Here is a 21,551-nt window from a genome sequence, read left to right on the forward strand (position 1 = left end):
ACACGGCACAACACATTTCGTACAAATACTTTTGATCTGTGCTTAAAGATTTTAAAACATTCTGATCTAGAATAGCCATATCACTATAAATAGCTACGTACTTTTTTACGGACAATTTTTCGCAATTTTCAAGGGCCTTTCCTATGGGACCAGAGTATTCTCGAGGGCCATTTGTGCCTCCATCTAAGTGACAAAATAAATGACGCAAAGGCAATTCATTTGCATGGAGTTGGCAATGGTAATGGTCTTTGTAATTCCAATTCAGTCAGTCTAATAACTCCTGCTTTACATCCTGTATTTGTGGCAGTTCCATCACAACCTATACATTTAATTGCTTTCAAATCTATTTGGTTGCTTTGGCAAAATTCTATAATTGAATTGCTAATTTCTTTGCCAGTTCCAGCTCTTGGTGTCGTGTGTCCTAAATATACGGAACCTGGTTCACTTATAAGTGATATATGTTCTTCTACAATAAGTCTACGATAAGAACGATCATCAGAATGTTCAATAAGCAAGGTTTTATCCTTCCTGCCGTCAAAATAAATCGCTTCGACTTGATTATAGCTAACATGCTGTTGCAAGTTAAGTCGTTCCTTATTGCGAGCCCGCCGTACATTGCTTTTATCAACTACCAAGTTTTTCTCTTCGTGTGATATTATTCCTATGTCTTGGAGTACAGCTGTTGCGATGGCAGCTCCCGATCGATCTGAAACTCCGTATCGATCACAAGTCTTCGCTAGTTCTGGTAATCTTAAGGTATTGTATGTTGACTCATTTTTTAACGGTAATGTCAGGGATGAAGTTAACTTTTTAACGTCGTAATTAGAAGCAGTATTTATTTGCGAAGAACGTGCTATTTTGTGATTGGAGCAAATGGAACTTGGGCCTGGTTGAGACTTTAAAAAATCGGTCATCCGTTGCTGCAATTTTTGTTGTCTTTCGATTTTTGTGTAATTTTTTTTGGTCTGGATTTTATCTACACCTGCTATTGCCATTTTTCTTTCCGACCGTTGATCTAGAAGAAATTGTTGTTCTATGACTGGCACTTTGTTTTGCTTAGGGCAGAGGCAATAGTTGGTTGAAAGATTTTCTACACTTGCAAGCTGCTATGTCAAAAAGTTGAGATAGGGAACTGTTTTTGAAACTTGTTAACTTTTCAATGTAATTCTTAGACCTTTTGTTTTTAGGGTACCGTATAATCTTCAGGTATTCATCATAATACTTTTTTAGTAGCACTTTTATCCTTTTGGGACTTACAGTAGGTATAGAAGCAGAAATCCAGATCTTCTCAATGTCGCAGGTCACAATAGCAAACACTTCGGTAATTGATGGTTGCTTTCCGGAATTGATATCTTGTAAGTTACGTCTTACATAAAGTATATATTTTATAGTGTCTGATATTGTAGGCAAGACTCTCGTATTAAGATCGGATGGTGGTCCAAACAAAGGGCAAGACACTTCACTGCGCGTTTTAAAGATAGATGGTTTATTACTCATTTTTAAGAAAAGAACTCGAAATTCCAACAGTATTTATACAATGTACTAGGTATAAATGTTATCTAACACAAAGATTAACGAATATTTACTGAAAATCTTGCCAAATAAGTATACATAACGTTTTATTTATACGACAATATTTACATCAAAACGTAAGTAAGAAGATTGGCGGGTATAACGAAAATAAGGTTGACAAATATAAGTCTACCTTCATTTTAATATGAAAAATTATGTTTAGGTTTCGTTCCATTACTCGCAAATAATAAAAAAAAACAACAAAAAAGTAAAAACAAAATATTTGAATACATTTTAGGTACAGTAATATTACTCATCGAAAAATAATTATTCCCAAATATTCAAGTTTCGGTAGAGGGCTGAAAAATATATCGATTATTTTTTATATTATTTTTCTGACACTAAATGAACTAAAACGCAACTTTTGAAACATACCCAACATTCATTATAATTATTTTACAAAATCGACCCACCCTATGGTACAGGTGTCATTACTGTCGTTCTCGTGTCAGCATCAACTTGCAACGAAAAAATTATGAATCACTGATTCTGTGATTTTATAGAGAATCTAGAGTTTATAGGAACGAAAATATAACTGACCATGCAACGGTAGATGGGGTCATTGAGTTATTTAGAGAAACGATGAAATTGCCGCAATCACAACCTGTACCACGCGACCAAAATCAGAAGCACTATAAGGGGCAGTTGCACCAACCACACTTAACGGACTGATAAAGGAGCATTCCACGGGCTGTCCCGTACAAACGCATTGTATTTCCTATGTTGTGACTTTTTTCTCGGCATTTAAAGCAGGCGATTATTTTTCTGTGCATATTTTTGACCATTTGTCATAGAAAAGGAAACTCTTATACCTTTAAATGTTCAGAAACTTAGCGTTTGTACGGGACAACGGTAGACAATTTCATGGAATGCTCCTAAACTCAATCAACAGTGTAGTATGAAACTTCCCATACAATAAAATTAAGCGAACGCTTTAATCACAAAACAGATAGGTACAGAAATCAATCTACATACAAAGCGCGCTCGAGCAACGCACACATAGACACTGCTCACGGACACGATATCTCGGACCGGTTGGGACCACTGCGAGCGCGAATGCTATCCGCTTGAGACACGCGTCTGTGAACTTTTTTGTGCAATAATGGAGAAACAAAAAAAAAGTTATTATAACTGTTTAGTAGATGGTTGTTTAAATTCAACATTAAACGGTGAATTATCGTTTTTTAAACTACCAGTTTAACAATGACTTAAATTTAAAATTAAAATATTTTAGTTATTATTAATTTATATTTCCATTCTTCCTTTCCATCCTCAACAATAAATCAAACAACTAGATACGAGCTGATACGAGTGACACTACCACGATAGTTTTTTGAGCATAAGCTATAGTTAACAACCCTAGAGCGACCGCCGAGCGTAGGTATGAAAAGTGAAGTACATACATGTGATTGACTTCTGTACCTATCTGTTTTGTGCTTTAATGGTGACAGACGGTTTGATGCAACCGACCCTAAAAGTCATGGCGCTTACACGTTTAGGTCGCGAGATTCACGCTCTGCTTCTATAACGTACACTACAACATAACTAAGAACGGTTAGGAAAATAATAACAGGTACCTGATGGCGGTTGGCGCTTACGCTATTATTAAAGCCACTCCAATATTATTGCGGCGCTATGCGATGTAAGCGCCAGCCGCCATAACGTACCTTTTTCCGTGGAACGTCACATATCTTTACTATTTCATATCTAGTGAATCTCTAATTCATTTCCCGAATCGCGGAGCCCGCCGCTATAAGGTACCTTTTGCAGTGGAACGTCACATATCTTTACTATTTCATATTTAGTGAATCTCTAATTCATTTCCCAAATCGAGCCGACAGTCACCTGCAATAATATGTTAGGCCGGGGTCGTTTTCACCCGCCGCCCGCGGCGTTTGAATCTAGACGCCGCCGACAGCGGGTGTTTGGTCGTTTTGAGAACGTAGCCGCGGCGGCCAGTCGCGGCAGTTTCCGAGGGTTTTTGCTTGCGAACGGACGTGTGTGTGTGTAGGTTCGTGAAATGGAAAAAACTCTAGCATATTTATTGCTTCAGGAGGAAGAGGATTTCTTAATAATATTGAGGAAGCAAAAGAAAAAGAAGAAGTTTCACTGATACTTTCCCACACTTTATGTTTTAAATTGTTGTTTTTAAAGTTTTTGTCCTGTGCATCGTACAAGATACTATTACATTTGACTAACTCGATCAAAAGTTCGTCCTTTTCTTTGGTGAATTTCTCCATATTGAGCCAGCGTCCACCCGCCGCAATGCTTCAAAATAACTAAAGACGCGGCGGCCAGCGGGCGGCAGTCGCGGGCGGCGGGGGGACGCCGCACGCGGCGGGAGAAAACGACCACTCCCGAGCATTCCCGAGCATTCCCGAACATACCATTCAGACGCCGCGGGCGGCGGGCCGCTGTCGGCCGCGGGCGGCGGGTGAAAACGACCCCGGCCTTAGGCCTTCTCTTCGTAGGCCGCAAAAATATTTGACACGCTCTTATGGCTCTACAATAAAGATAGTGTCAGATATTATTGCGGCCTTCATTGTGTAACATATTATTGCAGGTGACTGTACAATGGACACAGACATCATGCAAAAATACTCCTTTGTGTACTGAATTATTATTTCAAAATGTTTTCCACAACCTTTCAAGAGATTGGGAGCACAAAACTAGAATCCCTCCCTATTCAAATTTGAACTCTAAAAGCATCGTTTTTAGGTTGCTTTTTGTATAATTCGAGAGCGAGTTTTCATAAAATATAAAGTTAGGTTAACAAGTCAAAGATAAGGAATTTGCTAGTGAAAAATTAACTTTATACACACGTATTAGAGTTGAGTTTTGAATGCATCGATGTTTTGACATCAGATATGTATGCGACGAGGCGTCTTCAATTTTTAACCAACTTTAAAAATGAGGTTGTCGAAGCGCGATGTTTTCCGTTTCGTATCGTATCTTCCGCAAATTTTTGACATATCTTAAAGTTCGGATAGGCTGAGTGTCAATAGTGACGTTTTGTTTGAAGAAACGTCACTTTTGACACTGACATATCTAATCCATATCGTATCTATTAGCCGTAATATTTCACGTATAAAGTCCGAATCAGGCCGCTAATGTTTATGGCGTAGCCCGTAGCTACGCTACGTCGTAGGGCGTAGCCCCCAAACTTTCGTAGACGCGCTACGCCGCCCCCGGGGGCTTATGAGCCATCATAATAACTTAAATCATTTATTTTCCATCTAACTTTGAGGTCCCAGGTTTAATGGCCTAAAGGAAGGACGCTTATCACAAGGAATTTCGTACGCTGACCCTACTACTACAAATAGGAAAAATCGCTTTAATTCAGAGATATAAACATCTTTTTTACAAAGTCAAAAAAGATGTTTTCATCACACTCGCTCAGTAAATGTGGAATTGCACGCAGGTTTAGCGGGAGTTGTAGAAAAAAAGCGTTCTCCCTAGGGAATTATGAAGTTTCTAGTGCCATAATTAACAGTTTTTTGTCTTTATACTTAATTTTTGTATCGCAAGTGTGATGAAAAACATTGTGTGTAACTCGGGGCGTAATAATATTGCAACCTCCGGCAAGCCGTCGCGACTTAACCTACTCTCGTTTGCAATATTCAACTTACGCCCCATGTTGCACAATGTACAATTATATATCAATCAAAAGTCCGTTGAATAACATTTGAAATTTTTGCCTCTTTCTTTTTGCTAACGACGTGAAAGAGACAGAGCGAATAGAATCCAAGTAGTTCAAGCTTGTATTAGGCCACGCACGTTGAATGTAAAGGACACTTGAATGTCATTTTGTCTCACTCAGTGAGCAAATCGCATTTCGCTCACTGTTTTTAACCAGCAAAGTACCCTTGTTCGAGCTGCTGAGGTGAAATAGTTATTTGTTTTACGAGGGGGCAAAGTTGTTGTTTAACTGCTCGTGCTAATATTGATACCCGAGCAAGCGAAAGATTCCAAAATTGAACCACGAGCGTAGCGAGTGGTTCGAAAAATGGAATCTTGAGCGTTGCGGGGGTTTCAAAGCACAAGGGTTAAACAAAATTTGCCCCCGAGTGAAACACAAAATTTTTCACCACACCAACCCGAAGCAAATATTAAGTAAAATATCAAACAAAATCATACCAAATCAAATCCAAATGAATGATATTAAATATTTATCATCCAAAATCATCATTTAAAAGTCAATTCTAACAGCAAACATAAGAAAACAACTCAAAACTTGCATATGATTAATTTGCCTCACATGTGAATAAAATGCAACTTTGCTATAGTAGTGTACCCTATGATGGGCGTGGAACCAGTAATGGGACAAAAAACCACAAATCCTGTAAAATAAGTGTCTAAAAGTAGTTTATAAACACTGCCTGTATATTATCATAAATAAGAGTCCTAGAGCTGTTTCAGTTTGAATTTTTATTAAATTTGGTTGTTTTTTAAGAAATTGGCGTCAACCCAAAAGTTGTCGTGTCACTGAAAAAAAATACCACTACGAATTCTTAACAACTTCGCTAAGAGAGGTGAGTTAATTTATTAAATTTTAATTAATTAATACTTGATGAAAACTAAAATGTGTTTTGTTAATTGCATTTACCATGAGATAAGGTATACAACATACTATGTTGTGAGTCCACAGATGTAAAAAAATAGTGGTATTTGGCCCAATCCCATTATAGGAGCTGTAAAACTGCATACCTCCTATAATGGGAAATTTACATAATGATGCTTGCCATGCCATCATTTCATGTTTAAACAATACAGAAGTAAAATGTAGTTACGAAATATGTCAACCAGGAGGTATGCTCGGACTTCGGATAAATTAATATCGTTTTTTAGTGTGGGTCAAATCTTGGTAGCCGAGTTTGAGCCACTTTCCCGTTTTCCGATTGAGTTGAAATTTTGTATTCGTAATTAAATATGCAAATCGGATGATAATGCAATATTATGATAACATGGACCAGATCTGATGACCTATTTCAATATTTTATACTGATAGAGCAGTGTCCATTACTGGGGGGCCCATTACTGGAGGTTTGGTGTCCATGACTGGAGAAAAATAGCATAGTTTTAATTTGTTAAGTATGTGGAAACTCATTGCAGTATCTTTGATACAACACGCCTGAAACATGAAAGACGGGTAGGACTTTCATCTTTCAATACGCTAAGCGGTAGACCATTCACATGTATTAGGGAAATATCACAAATACTCCAAATTCCCTCTTAAATGTCCCATGACTGGTGCTGTTACTATATCAGTTTTTGAAGTGCAAAGTAAGCCTTTCCGAGCTCGTGTTGTGAAAAATAAATTAGTATTACCAAATTATATATATAACTCCGAATAAGATAAATAAAGTCTAAGAAAAAAAACGTGCCTCGGAAATCAAGAAAAAGTAATTCTCGAATAGATGGCGCCATACCTTTGGCCTATTCTCGGCTAGATGGCGTTGACGACACCGTTTGATATTTAACAATTTTAGCACATACAAGAACATGGGTCAGTATGGAACAATAAAAATTTTATTTTAAGTTTTAATCGTGTGTCGATAGATGGCAGTAAATGTATCGTGACTACAAAATTTACTTTGGCGATTGCCCTCTATACTATCTATTCTCTTTGGTATTACTGAAATAGGTAATCCGCAATATGGCGAAGGCCAAATCTCTTGTCTGGGTACCTGTTGCGTGAGCTCTGGAAGAATTGCGGTTTTGCTTTTAATTTCTAGAGAAAAGAGTTCCCGAATTTCTCATTTTAGAATATTATTCATGTCTTAGATGAAATATATACCGGGTGTGGCCTGTAATATGAGCAAAAAATTTAACTGTAGGCTGTACTCCTCATACTGACCAACATTTATTCAGCGACTATTAAAAAACACTTGTGGTTTGATTTTTAATATACTTTAAAGTGTATTCTAAGACGCAATGTATTGCGAATCTTGTTACGTTTAAGGCGTGACCAGCAACGTCAATCACAATGATATGGCGTGGCGATGGCGTCCATTGAAGATAATATTTATTTTGTATGAAAAATAGGGAGTCTAAATACTACCTACATAATTTTGAAAAGTGTCACCGTTTTGTAACATCCCCTTTAAAATACCCCACTTATTAACTCTACTTTAACACTCTTAATTAGCAAACCTAAATTACCTGTGTCTACAATAAATTAAAATGGCCATAAAGAAAGTTGTGATCGTCTAGTTAATGGAAGGACTCCTAAGTTATGTGTAATAAACCAGATTCTTTTTACATTAGAAGGATAAGCTAGCCTGATAAAATAAAGAGTATAGAGACAAGTACATGTAAGAATTTTAAGATTCTAAAAATAACTATGTTAATGTAGAGATAAGCAAATGATGGTAAAGTTTTATATTATCCCACATGGGAGTAAAATTTGTATAATTTAGTTTAGCTTAGGTACACAATAAAAATAAAAGATATGAATATTAGTTTTTTTTATATAATTGGGGTAAAACCTCCTACCCACTGGAAACTTGTTATAGGAATATATATCATCTATATCAATTCCCCAGCTGAAGCGTGTGAGTAATTGGAGTTGTCGGACTCAAATTTTATATTCTTAAAATTGAGTAACGGTTCCTTAGAACATTTATAAAGGGGGACTCTATAGTAGTGTCATAACACTTTTGAGAGTACTAGAATTTAGTACTACAAATAAGAAATTTACTTAAGGAACACTTGATCCCTGAAATAATTTTGATTTGTGGGATATTTTGTTACAACCACTCCAATCTTTCTCGTCGGGATGAAGACGGCTTCTAATCCTAATTTCATTCTAGCAAGGAAAGCGGATGATCCCTCAGGATAATCCTAGTTGGACCTTTTATCATACAGTCATCTTTTAATTCTAATCAAAATCACTCTAATGAGTATAAATCCATCAAATGTCATGTCCTTAGACTCAGATTCCCTCAAGTAAAAATAATGTTAGACAGGCCTTAGCCTTAATGGAAGTATTCAAAATTCCAGACTATAAATTCCTTAGGCTTGTAATGATACCACATTCCAAGTATAGCGGGACACTACCTGACATTGTGTTACACATAGTCAGTGCCAGAATTTGTCTATCATTCTGAATAAATCATTATCCTTTGTTAGAAATTGTTAGGAGGAACTATTGATCCTGTTACATGCCATTATCAGTAATTATACTGTATAAACAATCTGCTTTATGCAAATTGAGCTCTTGATTTTATTCTCAATCTTTCAGTGATAGAAATGAAAACCTACCATAATTAAATGGCCTAAGCAATGAGAGATGTGAATTTAATAAAATCTCCAAGACTGTTCTTTAGAACTTAATGATTCTACAGATATATATCTAACAAATTTCACTATAAATATCAAAACTTAAGCATAATGCCATCCCATCTTTTTGTAATTATGGAATTTTTCAATAAAATTACTCAATGAATAAAGGAATTACTTCAAAAGGAAAACAATAAAAATGATTCTATAATTTAAATAAATTATATATGTTAAATCAAAATGGTCTTATTGTCAGAGTTTCACTAATCCTGTTATGTAATGGAATGCCAAAATTTAGCCAACTCTAATTTCCCTTTTCGAAAGTTAGCTACAAGAGGAAATAAGTATACATAATTTAAATATATAATTTTATAGAATATAAATAATTACATTTTTTAATTATTTTATAATAAACATATTTTAAATTGTCGTTTAATTGTTTTAGAATGCAGATGGAAATTGAGCAAATAGCTCAATAGGTTAATGAAATAATAATTGATTGAGGATAATGCAGATGTTAAGTAAAAGCTTAATTCTGAAAAATAAACGCTCTGAAATTTGCACAAAATTAAAATCATCTTGAAACGTAATCGTCTTCAATTTCTAAATTAAACGCTCTGAAATATTAAATTTATCTATAACGCCCTAAAACTGGATAAATATTTACAAAATCCTGAAATTACACACAAACACTCATCTCATATTTCATTATCATTCACTTCCTGAAAATTAACACAATAAGGGCTAGTTGCAAGGAACTGAGAGTAACGTTAAAGTTCTCTACATTTTTATGTATGAAAGGTTCCATAGTAAACGCCGAGGTGAACCGGCTGACGACGATCAGTTAGTTAAACATGTTTCGTGCAACTGGCCCTAAATTAATCACAGTTTTTCTAACTAATCTCTTACCGAATCAGGATCGCTTCGTTTCTCGTACCACTTCAAATTCTATGTCAATCTGACTTACGTTAGTATGCTAATACTTCCCTACTTCAAAATGGCATCTGCCTGACAATCACTTCGAATCAAACATAAATCACTCCTGAAATCGCTGAGTAACTTAAGGCTTCGTTGGCATCGTGATACATATCCACCGTCAGTTAAACAGCGCTATTAGGGTTAGTACACAGTTATATTTAAGGAATTAATGGAACTTTAATTTACCAAGTTAAAATCTATTTATTTTATAAGAATAAACTATTTATGATTAACTATCTGAAAAGAAGTATAATTAAAAGTCAAGTCTTTCTAGATATCTACTGAATTTTAATAAAATCTGAGTATTTAATCTGTCACTTGTTAATGATGAAAGATGAAATAACTCACCACCCCGCCGAATTATTCACTGGATCTTACTGCCAACTGCTCTCCGCTGTTGCTCCGCTTTAGTCCCTGCTGTCTCTCCTTGTTGCAGCTCTGCTGCTCGGCTACCTCCAATCTCCTTGCAGCTGGCTCCGACTTCTACAGCTCCTGACCGAGCTCAATGCCTCTCGGCGCGATGGCAGAGCTTTCTTTAATTATTTAATTAACAAATTAATTTAATTTATTGGTACAAGAGATTACACTATAGCAATATACCGGTACTCGCACGGACAGCGTTTCACCTTACGCGTCTTGAAAATTTGAAAATTGAATGTCCCGAAATTTTAATTACTCCCCCTTTTATAGCTAATATTTTTCTATTTCCCAGACTAATCCAATTCCTACTTTAATACGTATGAGTTATGGTTCACTTTTATCCAAACGGCTAATCATGTTAATCGGGCCAACAGGGCCAATAAGGTTGATAGGGCAAATATGGTTAGTCATGCGCAGTTCGATCCTTACAGCATTGGTCGACAACCTTTCAGCAGCCAAGGGGCCCGTAGCAGTTTATGATATAAACGCGTACCTCCTGTTTCCGATCTCTGATTACGGGGATACCAGTTATAAAATTAAATTTCCCAATAAATTTTATTATTTAATTAATGAAACCAGTGGGGAAATTGTAGATGCACGCAATATTTGATTTAATTGTTGGATGACTTTAATAATTTTATCTAGACTTATGAAAACAATTCTGATTGGAATTACTTCCAGTATTCCATATAGAGATTGCACCTTCTGTTTTATCATGGTAATTTCGCCTATTTACTTTCACATTAGAAGATTTTACACATTACCATTACCATAGTCTTGACCTTAACCAAACCAAGTCTGCACCACAGACGTTTGTTATCGACCGATTCCCATATATTTTCAAATATCCTTCCGTATACATAGAAAACTCCCACGATCTCGTAACATACATACATGACCACCTTATGTTATACAAATGTTTCCCATCGGGACCCGAACCCGGAACCTCCACGTAAGACTGACTTAATAAATGATTAATTTATCAAATATAAATGAGTACAATGCAAATAAATAAAATAGCTAATTAGTGTAAACTTCTTAAGATAATTTAATATTTTTAACTCATAATTCTCCCCAAAGTTGACCAATTCTCCCGACGTTCTAGGGTAATTTTAAACATATGGCATCCCCAAAATTCTCTTCGAAACCATGGCAACGGCCTTGACCTACATTCCCCAACACGCCATGATACCAATGTCGAATTTCTTTCAAGTTTACTGATTATATTAATTTTTATAACATTGTATTTATGTTTTTAGACTTTTGCCGACTTATTTACTTGTAAAATTATATTTACATAAGCTTATTTATGAACTTGTGATTATTTACTGTATGATGATGCTTTTTCTAGACTTTAGAATAAAATTGTCCGTTGACTTACTGACATATTTATCAAAATAAATGTTGATTATATACAAACACTTAATTATACTTGTTATATAGTTAATATCTGTACGGGAGCCCGTGCGGTCCGTTACAGTTTGAGAAGTACAATCTGTTTTAATTATTTGCTCGTGTTACAGGCCACACCCGGTATAAGTATGTATATGTAAATTTCAAGTTAAACGGGAATAGTTTTTTGTAAATTTCAAATCTGATGAGGCATTTCTTGAAATTAATGGGTGTTGTTTTTACCAATAAATTTCTGATCCAAGCATGCACTCTAGTTATTTCAAAGCGACAGTGGCGGATTTAGGCTCAGTAGACCCCCGGGCCTAGGGCGGCAAAATAATAGGGGCGGCAAATTGTGACAAAAAATTCGCTGATGATAATAAGAAATAACATTAAATGTAGTCAATATATATGATGGGTGTTAACAGCGGCTTCAGGGCCTGCGGCGTAGGACGGCAAAGACTGCAAATCCGTCACTGTAAGTAAGTACGTAAATATTATCCTTAATTGCATCATAAAGTTAAAAAAATACAAAAAGGGAAATACAAGCTTAAGACTACAAGCGGTCTGATCGCTAAAAAGCGATCTCTTCCCTGTCTCAGCCAACCTTTGGTTAGCAGGAAAGTTAAGTACTTACAACTCAACTCAACTCTAGAGATAGACCGTAAAAAGTCTGCAGCGATTTTGATAGCCCACGCAGTGCAAGTAACATTTTAAACGTCAAACTTCTATGAAATTATGACGTATAAATAACACTTACACTGCGTAGGCTATCAAATCCGCTGCAAACTTTTATTGGTGCGACTAATATAGTTATTTCAAAACGGAGTTTTTGGGGAAATTTAGTTATAGGTAGATTCGGACCACGCTAACTCTGCTTGCTATTTGCTATGACAAAGTGTGGCCATTTATCATTAATGTCAAATTTCTATGAAAATATGACGTAAAACATGACTCTCCTTCACTTTTGTCTGTGCATGCGCTTTAGTTATTTCAAAGCGGTAGACTTTGACGAAAATGTACCGCTTTGGAATATCAAAGCGGTAGATTTTCGTCAAAATCTCGCCCTTGGCCCGCCAAGACGCTGTGACCTTCTGTGCCTATACACTTGTACCTGTTGCGCCCGCTAGGAGCGGGTGGCGCGGCCAAAATGCGCCGCCGCGCGACGTTGCCAGCTCTCGACCGCTCCCGAGTTTTTGGAGAAATTTACTTATACAGGGTGTCCCAGAACTCCGTCACAGTGACACCGGAGGTAGGTCAACTCAAGAGGAACTTAACCAGCCTAACATGGCCCCAGTAAAACTTGCATTCTTCTCGAGTTATTAGAGAATTTCCTCTTTGTTTTAACATTTTTAGTACAAAGTGGAAAATACCAAATTTTTGAAGTGAAAACTTCTTTAGCGGCGCTGTGCACTTTTTGCCATAGGGAAAAATGTTAAACTCACGACAGCGTAAGACGTAAGACGCTTCGTAAGACGGACACGTGACCTGATCGAAAAACTGTTACAATGTCATTGAGTTTTCACTTCTGCCGGGACTCCCGGAGTGCAACCCGTTTTTTTTTCGGTAATAACTCGAAAACCGTGCATCTTTTGCGGGTCATGTTAGGCTGGTTAGGATCCTCTTGACCTACCTCCGGTGTCACTGTGACGTGATAGTTCTGGGACATACTGTAGGTACAGTCGGACCACGCTAACTCTGCATGCTATTTGCAATGACAAAGTGTCATTATTAATGTCAAATTTCTATGAAAATATGACGTTAAATATGAAACTTCCTCACTTTGTTCTGTTCAAATCGATGCAAAGTTAGCTTAGACTGACTCTAAGTATGGATGTTTGTCAATTTCTAGTAGGTAAATAACATTTTCTTACCATGGTTACGCCAAAATATTTTAAAAATACTGCCCTAAGGAGCTTACAAACATATCAAGTATGACAAGCCATTTCCGTTAGGTAGTAGAAAAGAGGCGGCAAATTTAAAAAATGTACGTGCAAAGGGTTATCGTATTAGAAAATTTGAATTTCTCTCCTTTTTCTACTGACGAAGTTGTTTGACCGGCTATAGGTTCATATACAAACCGGACGAGCGCACGCAAATAATAATGTAATAAGCAGCGTGTCGTGTCAGCGAACGGTCTCATAGCGAAGAGTCTCGACCAACACCTAGAGAGACTCTCTCTGGGTGGTTGGATCAAGGGTCAGATGCAGAAGGCGGTAATTTTGGACACGGCGCGTATAGTACGTCGGTTCCTCACTCTGCAACCCTGACCGCCGGCAGCTTGGGCCCTGCCCCGCTGCCGGCGGCACCCTAGGTTAGGTTTTTTATAATGTGTTTATATACATTTTTTATTGTTTTGTAAGTGTATTTATATTTAACTTTTATATTCATAAGCCCTCTCGCGCTCGAGAGGAGGCCTGTGCCCAGCAGTGGGACGTATATAGGCTGAGATGATGATGATGATATTCATATTATAAATAACCTTAACTTAACTTAAGACGAAAAATAAATAAAGAATAATTCAGCCTATATACCTACGTCCCACTTCGGGCACAGGCCTCCTCTCACTCGCAAGAGGGCGTGGGCGCACGCAAATACTTAAAAAAAATTCCGTATTATGGCGCGTCTGCCCAATAGTTAAGGTAAGGGAGCCCTGACGCTGGCAATACTGTCCGGGCGGCGCCAGTGTGCGCTAACCGCGGCGCCGTACGCACCCCCGTGACGGTCCCATCCGCACCTCACACACCCTTAAACGTGTTTCTATAACCTTCAACTATCTCTTCCACCCTGTGCTCAAAACTAGTATTTATCTAAGGCCAACTTTGGAATTAAAAGTTCGATTAAGTCGCTCTGATATTCCATTACCCGGAATAAACGGGGAGTTTGAGCGATTAAATTAAGCGTAAGACGTGTTAAGTGTCTTAAATGTAATCTTGAAAACAAAATGGATTGTTTTTAGTTACCTATTTATTAACTAATCCATAAACCTTCATATTAATTCTAATCTTTTTAAGGCGTTCCTCGAGGATCGTAATATGTTGTTCTTCTGTTGAAGACCAGGTTCCATAGGCTTTCTAGTCTAATCATTTAATGTACTTACTTAATTGACTTTCTACAGTGTAATGGTAATGAAGTGCTTGAGATTAGCTGTTCATTAGAATAAATAGGCAATCTCGTCGAGATAATATCGAGGGAACACTTTAGGCGCAACAGTTTGCCCATACCGCGCTCCACACCCAACTTACAAGACTGGCTAAACCGTATTTTTTATACTTAGTAGAAATGGTTTAGGTCGTTTTAAATTGTATAAGCTACAAGTACAAGTATAGGTCTATGACATTGAAGCGATTAAAGCAATATGTACACGGATGTAGTGCATAGTTGTTTTCCATCGGATTTTCTCGGCAACGTTCGTATTTGTCTTGTTACTTCAGTCAATCTCAGTACTTTTTGTACTGAGACTGACTGAAATAGCAAGACATGTTCGTAATACGATGAAAAATAACTATGCACTACATCTGTAACTTGTTGCTGCAGTAATAAAGTCTCTATATTTTCAGTATTTTACATAATAATGTACGTAGTAAGTGCTCAATGCGGTAGTTTCGATTTTGCTGCGTATAATAACAGCCGAAACTCAATTAGAACGAAGATAAATTATATTTGGCGCCCAACGTGGGGCCCGAAATTTGGCGCCCCAATTGAGGCCAATCGAAATCTCATCTATCGAAGTGACAGTGCGGCATTTTCATAATTGCAAAGGCCCGGGCGTCGTCAATTTATCGAATTTTATCAGGCGCGATAACGGACACGCTCTGTCCGCACATACGCCACTATAACTCGTTTATTATGCGCAACTATGCGTGGCTATGCTTATAAGTTCTCATATTTTTTTTGTATATTATTAACTTCTAACGCTGTTGAACTTCACAATAAATAAATAAACAACGCGTTTGAATTGAGATGTAGCTTTATTTTTCCGTGGCGGGTTTAAAAGCGAAACAGTGTACAGTTTAATCACAATAACATTTTACCCGAAAAAATCTGCATGGAACAATATTTCTATTGCTATTAATATTTTTATTGCTTTGAACAATATTTTTTTATGCTGTTTTTGTAAACAAAAGCATTAGTGACTTTTTAAACAGTAGTTGTGGGCGTTTTGGGAATATTTTAGCGTATAATTTGGATAGTAACAGTAGTATGCTGGTTAGTAAACAAACTCCCACTCGGCGTCTGTCGTGGCCGTTTACAACTACGTAGGTGGTGCGCCGTCTGCGGACGCCAACTTTGACATTTAAAGTCAAAAATATTTGTATAAGGGCCACTTGCACCATTGCACTAACCCGGGGTTAACCGGTTAAATCTGGAGTTACCAGTACAATTTGATACTGGATTAATGGTTTAACCGGTTAACCTCGGATTAGTGGGACGGTGCAAGTGGCGCTAATTTAAATTTAATTTTTTTACTACTTTTGTCTTGATGTTTATTCCTATTCTACAGATTTTGGTGCTCATCTTCCTCTAAATCTACCCACCATTAGACTTATCCTAAACAAAGACAATTTACCATTTGACTTTTAATCTAAACCAAAAGACAATGACGTGTTAAAAACAACGAAATCAATACCTCAAGGCTCTAAAAGTGTTGTGATGTTGTCGTGAGTAGGGGTACAATGAGTGGGCTGGGTCCAGCTGGGGTGTGGGCCGCCCAGAAGCGCCTGGAGTCATGGGCCAGGGCTGCGAGGGAGAGGACTGGCAGCGCCAGCAGTGGCCAGAGCCATAATTCCACTGACAGCTTCCCGGACGACAAGTCTGGCAGCCATGGGAGCCCAAGTGTAAGTCTTTGAAATTAGTGTTCTTTTTTTTTAAAGTGATATTTTACTACTAGCTTTTCGGTGAAGGAAAATATCGTGGGGAAACCTGCGAAGAAATTCAAAGGTGCAAGTATGTGTCCCCAGTCCGCATTGGGCTAGCGTGGAAACTATAGCCCAAGCCCTCTCGCATGAGAGGAGGCCTGTGCCCAGTAGTAGGACGTATATATAGGCTCATTTTTTGCAGCCAACTGATATTGATTTTCCAAAAGCGAAAGGTTCGAAAAATGCAGTCTTGAGCGTTGCGAGGGTTTCAAGGCACGAGGGTTAAACAAATTTTGCCACAGTGTAAAACACAAAAATTTTCACCAAACCAACACAAGAAAAATACTAACTGTAAAATTATATAAAAAACAAAATCCAAGACAAATTCAAAATCGCACAATTTGATCACTCGAGCGAGCTTTTACCAGCTGGTGTAATGAAAAAAATATTTAAAGTCACACCAATAAAAGTCTGCAGCGGATTTGATAGCCCACGCAGTGTAAGTGTTATTTATACGTCATAATTTCATAGAAGTTTGACGTTTAAAATGACACTTGCACTGCGTGGGCTATCAAAATCGTTGCAGACTGTTTACGGTCTAACTTTATATATTTTATCTACACGGGACGGGAATGACGGTACTTTAGGGTAGCAAATATTTCGTGTTTCTGGCCAAGCTTTATACTTAAGTTGACAGCAGCGTCTGAACACATAAATTAAAAGAACAGTCTAGGTCCTTTTATTCTCATTAATTACCTGGCTTTTCTTTGAAGACCGCCTTTTCCGGGATAAAAATATTAAAAATTAAAATCTGTATTAATTAAAAATTAAATAACCTACTAAATTAAGAGTGGATATGGTAAAAAAATATAAGTATATCTAAATATTAAAATGTTTACAACGAAAACCTGTTTTCATTTTATTTTTTAACGCTGGAACAACTCACTGGCAATCTACACGTTAAATCTAGCCGTGTGCCTCGATACAGTTCAACTCAATTTCTAATTACATTTTGGACCGCGCTGCAAAAAATATTTTACAGATTGCACTTTGGCATTTACCCTATTTCCATTTTAGGAATAAAAGCGAAAATTCGTGGAAAAACTGAATTATGTTGTCATGCGCAGGATACATCGTAAATTGAACATATATTTCTTCCATCGGGCGAGATTTTTTTGTGAAATAATTTACAGTTTTTCAATACGAATCCATTGTTACATTATTATTATTATGAAATATAGAACATGACACATACATAGCATATAGGTACATATGCGTTACAGATCGAACTTGTTACTTTTGTGTGCGTAAGATGCATTGGGGTATTTCGCTAATATCACATCGGTTATATTAAAGTACTTAATTATACTGCTGTGGTATGAAGGTTACAAATGAAAATAAATGAAAATAAGACAAGTTTTCGTGATTTTTTTCCATCGAGCCAACTGAAACCTTTTAATGGGATTTAGAGTCTATGAAATAATCTTTTGCTTGCAACCGCCATATGCCTCACAGTTACCGTAACGAGTATTGTAGGAGATGCTCAGTGTCTGTGGAGTTAAGTACCTAAGTCTAGTGATGTGCTCACAGGAAAATAACCGGTAAAAATCGGTAGGATTATCTTTGGAGTCGTTTCAATCCTTCAACACTAGCGGAAGAGTGTTCGCATTTGTTTACACTTTGACTAGGTCTTAACTGTGATAAGTTTTAGTGACATATCATTCAATTGATAAGTATGAATATGCGTTTATGACAAATAATCAACGAACTTGAATAAGTAAAGAAGTCTACAAAAACATTACCCGATAATTACCCCACGGGAACTGTGCCGTGAGCCACTCAATGTCCGCGCAAGAGATTTGATATAGAATTTTATATTAGCCAATCAAAAACTTTTATTGACCAATCACAACTGAGCAGTGATAAGTGTCAGATAAGTGTCAGTCATATGGAAAATGTTTCGTCTGTATTTTGTCGCTGCAAATAATATGAACTCCTACTAATGAAATTATCCTTTGTCCTAGTCCAGGACTATATTATATTGTTTATTATTATGTATTGAATGTATAGCCGTTCAAACAAGTTTGTCAGTAGAAAAAGGCGTGAAACTCAAATTTTCTATTTGAAAACAGACTTCGCGGCTACATTTTTAAATTTTCCACTCTTTTCTAATGACGGAAATTGCTTGACAGAGTATATTGTGTATATCTTTGTGAACAATAAACAATTGTGGCCAGCGTGTAACCACTTCATTAATAATCTCATCCCGATCCCATTAATGCCATCAGTATCCCGATTATCCTGTTATCAGGCAAATTGAATCGTATTTGCTGTGGTATTTCACTTAATTATTCCGGTGTGCTGGGCTCACGATGGCTCCGAACAATGCAGTTACAACATACATACATACATACACTACACATACACATAATCACGCCTATTGCCCGGAGTGGTAGGCAGAGACCACGGATTTCCACTTGCTACGATCCTGACAGACCTCTTTCACTTCCTCATACAAGATTGTTGGTTTAGGGTGCTCTTGACCTGGCCTTTCTTCAGGATTTCCCCGATCTGATCAGAATAAGTCCGCCGAGGTCTACCCCTTCCAACTCCCACTTCTACTTCTCTCTTTTTTAGCCTTCTTTCGCTCATTCTTTCCACGTGTCCAAACATCTCAACATACTTTTCTTATACCAGTTACAACATAATGCATAGAATGCACAGTCTAATGGGAAAATTAAGGTACCGTTCGGATTTAGACTGCAAGCATTAGTGCTGTAGTAGTGAGAAAGAGACGGCGAAAAATTGTCTGGAAGAGATCACTTTTTAGCTATAAGTTTGTATTTGTGTAACTATAATTAAAAGATGACTCAAGCTTAAACGGTCCAGGGTGCCCAACCAAGATGCCGATCGTCGTAGCGCAAACGATTGGCATCTTGGATAGGCCCTCAGATCACCGCGGCGGCTGTCTATAGAAAACGAAGAGTCGGACGCATTGGCCCAGACCCGGGCCGTTCTAGTGCGAGTCATTCTTTATTTTAAGTCAGTGCAGTAAAAATAATTTGTATTATAAGGTGTATTCGGTTAATTCCAAAAGGAAAACGCACGAAATATCCGAAAAGAAAGTATAACAACGAACAAGAAAGTTTTACAACGGAACTCATATTCCGTTTTACAACGGCATATGAGTTATACTTTCTTTTTTCGGGATATTCCTATTTCTGAAAATTCCCGAACACAGTAAAAGTTCCCGGGAACAAAAGTATCGGCGTCGGCACATCCCTATTTATAGCGAGCTTTCCCTTACCGGCTTTAAAGTATTCCGCAATAAATCTTCCTAGAAAACTGGAACTGGAATACGACAAGGGGATTTGGACTGCGTTTCATTGTGTCCAGATTTATCTTCTAGACTTTTATACAATTGAATTGTTTGTTGGTAAATAAGTCAGTTTCTAAATATCGCAAACCATTTTTCATTTTTCCCTGAAATTTCCTCATAGTCGGGCTGATTTAGACGACGCGAGTTTCATACCATTGCGGGTTTTGATTGGTCGGTTGAATTGGTGGTAATTAGGGCTTCCAATACCGGGATCCCGTCTTTTTAAACATATTTTTCAATACCGGTATTTTTAAATGCAATACCGGGTTCCCGGTATTTTCAAAAACAAGGAAAATTTGCAGTATAAACCATTTATATCCATTAGAATGGTCATATTCGGCTGTATTAAGAAGCTTACTACACGTCAGATACATCTAACTTGCATCTAGCCTTTATTTTATTATCGAAATAAGATCGTTGCCTGAACGTTTGATAAATATTTGGTGGTTGGTGGTGGACGAATCCTGATAGTGAGATTTATATATATAGTTTTAAAATTTTATCAAAAATTTTAAAGAAAATAGCAAGGAACAAGGAACTGTAGTATTGCAAACTGATTTAGGCGGGAACAAAGGTTGTCTGGCAGGTTGTTGGCCTAAAAATGTGTGTTGAAGTCAACAAGTTGGATAATATTATTGTTAACCTGGAGTGTGAAATAAAATTAATGCAGATGGCGACATTGATTTGTTTATTGTTCTAATAGTTTTTAGGACATATCTGGTGTTACAGTAACCCATTTTAATTCCCCTTTTTAATAGAAGTATAACTTTTTAAGCGATTCATATTCAATACCGGGATCCCGGGATCCCGGTATTGATGAAGACAGTTTCGGTATAAATACCGGTATTGTAAGAAGTCCGGTATTTGGAAGCCCTAGTCGTAATCTACGTCCGCAATGTAACTAAAATCGCGCGCGGTCTAAATCAGCCTTTAAGGATGACTCACGTTAGGCTGGGCCGTGTCCGGGCCGGAGCTTCCGGTGCATCGTTTTCTATGGATAGCATCACGTGATCGCCTGTCATGTCATAGAAAAGTAAGCGCCGGAAGGTCCAACGCGGACACGGCCCGGTCTAACGTGAGTCATCCGTCTGTTAATCAGAGTCATTCCTCTTTTATACCGGGTGTGGCCTGTAATACGAGCAAAAAATTAAACTGTAGGCTGTACTCCTCATACTGACAGCAACTTTTAAAAATAACTTGTGGTTTGATTTTTAATACACTTAAAAGTTTCTTCTAAGACGCAATGTATTGCGAATTTTGTTATGTTTAAGGCGTGACAAGCAACGTCAATCACAATGATATGGCGTGGCGATGGCGTCCATTGAAGATAATATTTATTTTGTATGAAAAATAGGGAGTTTAAATACTTCATAATTTTTTAAAGTTGTGGAACAAAAGTTGCACCGTTTGAGGAGTACAATCTATGTTTTAATTATTTGCTCGTGTTACAGGCCACACCCGGTATACCTATTTACACCAAATAAAAACAAGAACATAATAGCGACACGGTTCCGTGTCGTCACCATACATTTTTTATTAGCTACCCCTTTTAATAAATAAGTAGGGGGAAGGGGGACAGGGGTGTTCTATGTCCCCATCATGAAATTATAATAACGTACATACGAGTATGTGTAATACGAGTATATTTATGTCGTGGTATTATTAATAAC

At 37.3% G+C, this 21,551-nt stretch overlaps 1 protein-coding gene across 2 annotated transcripts in view; it reads left to right on the plus strand.

Moving 5' to 3' along the window:
* LOC134666767 (synaptotagmin-5-like) overlaps positions 1 to 21,551 on the plus strand; it is an 87,084-nt gene that overhangs the window by 35,825 nt on the left and 29,708 nt on the right. Inside the window, exon 1 of one of the 2 annotated variants that reach the window (XM_063524050.1) lies at positions 16,298 to 16,481. The exons of the other annotated variant lie outside the window; for it this stretch is intronic. Within the exon in view, the coding sequence (XP_063380120.1) occupies positions 16,320 to 16,481 (162 nt within the window). The 5' untranslated portion in view covers positions 16,298 to 16,319. Of the gene's footprint in view, positions 1 to 16,297; positions 16,482 to 21,551 lie in introns of those variants that run through there. 2 annotated transcript variants of the gene reach the window in all.

This window comes from Cydia fagiglandana, chromosome 8 (genome assembly GCF_963556715.1).
Source record: "Cydia fagiglandana chromosome 8, ilCydFagi1.1, whole genome shotgun sequence".
NCBI lineage: Eukaryota > Metazoa > Arthropoda > Insecta > Lepidoptera > Tortricidae > Cydia > Cydia fagiglandana.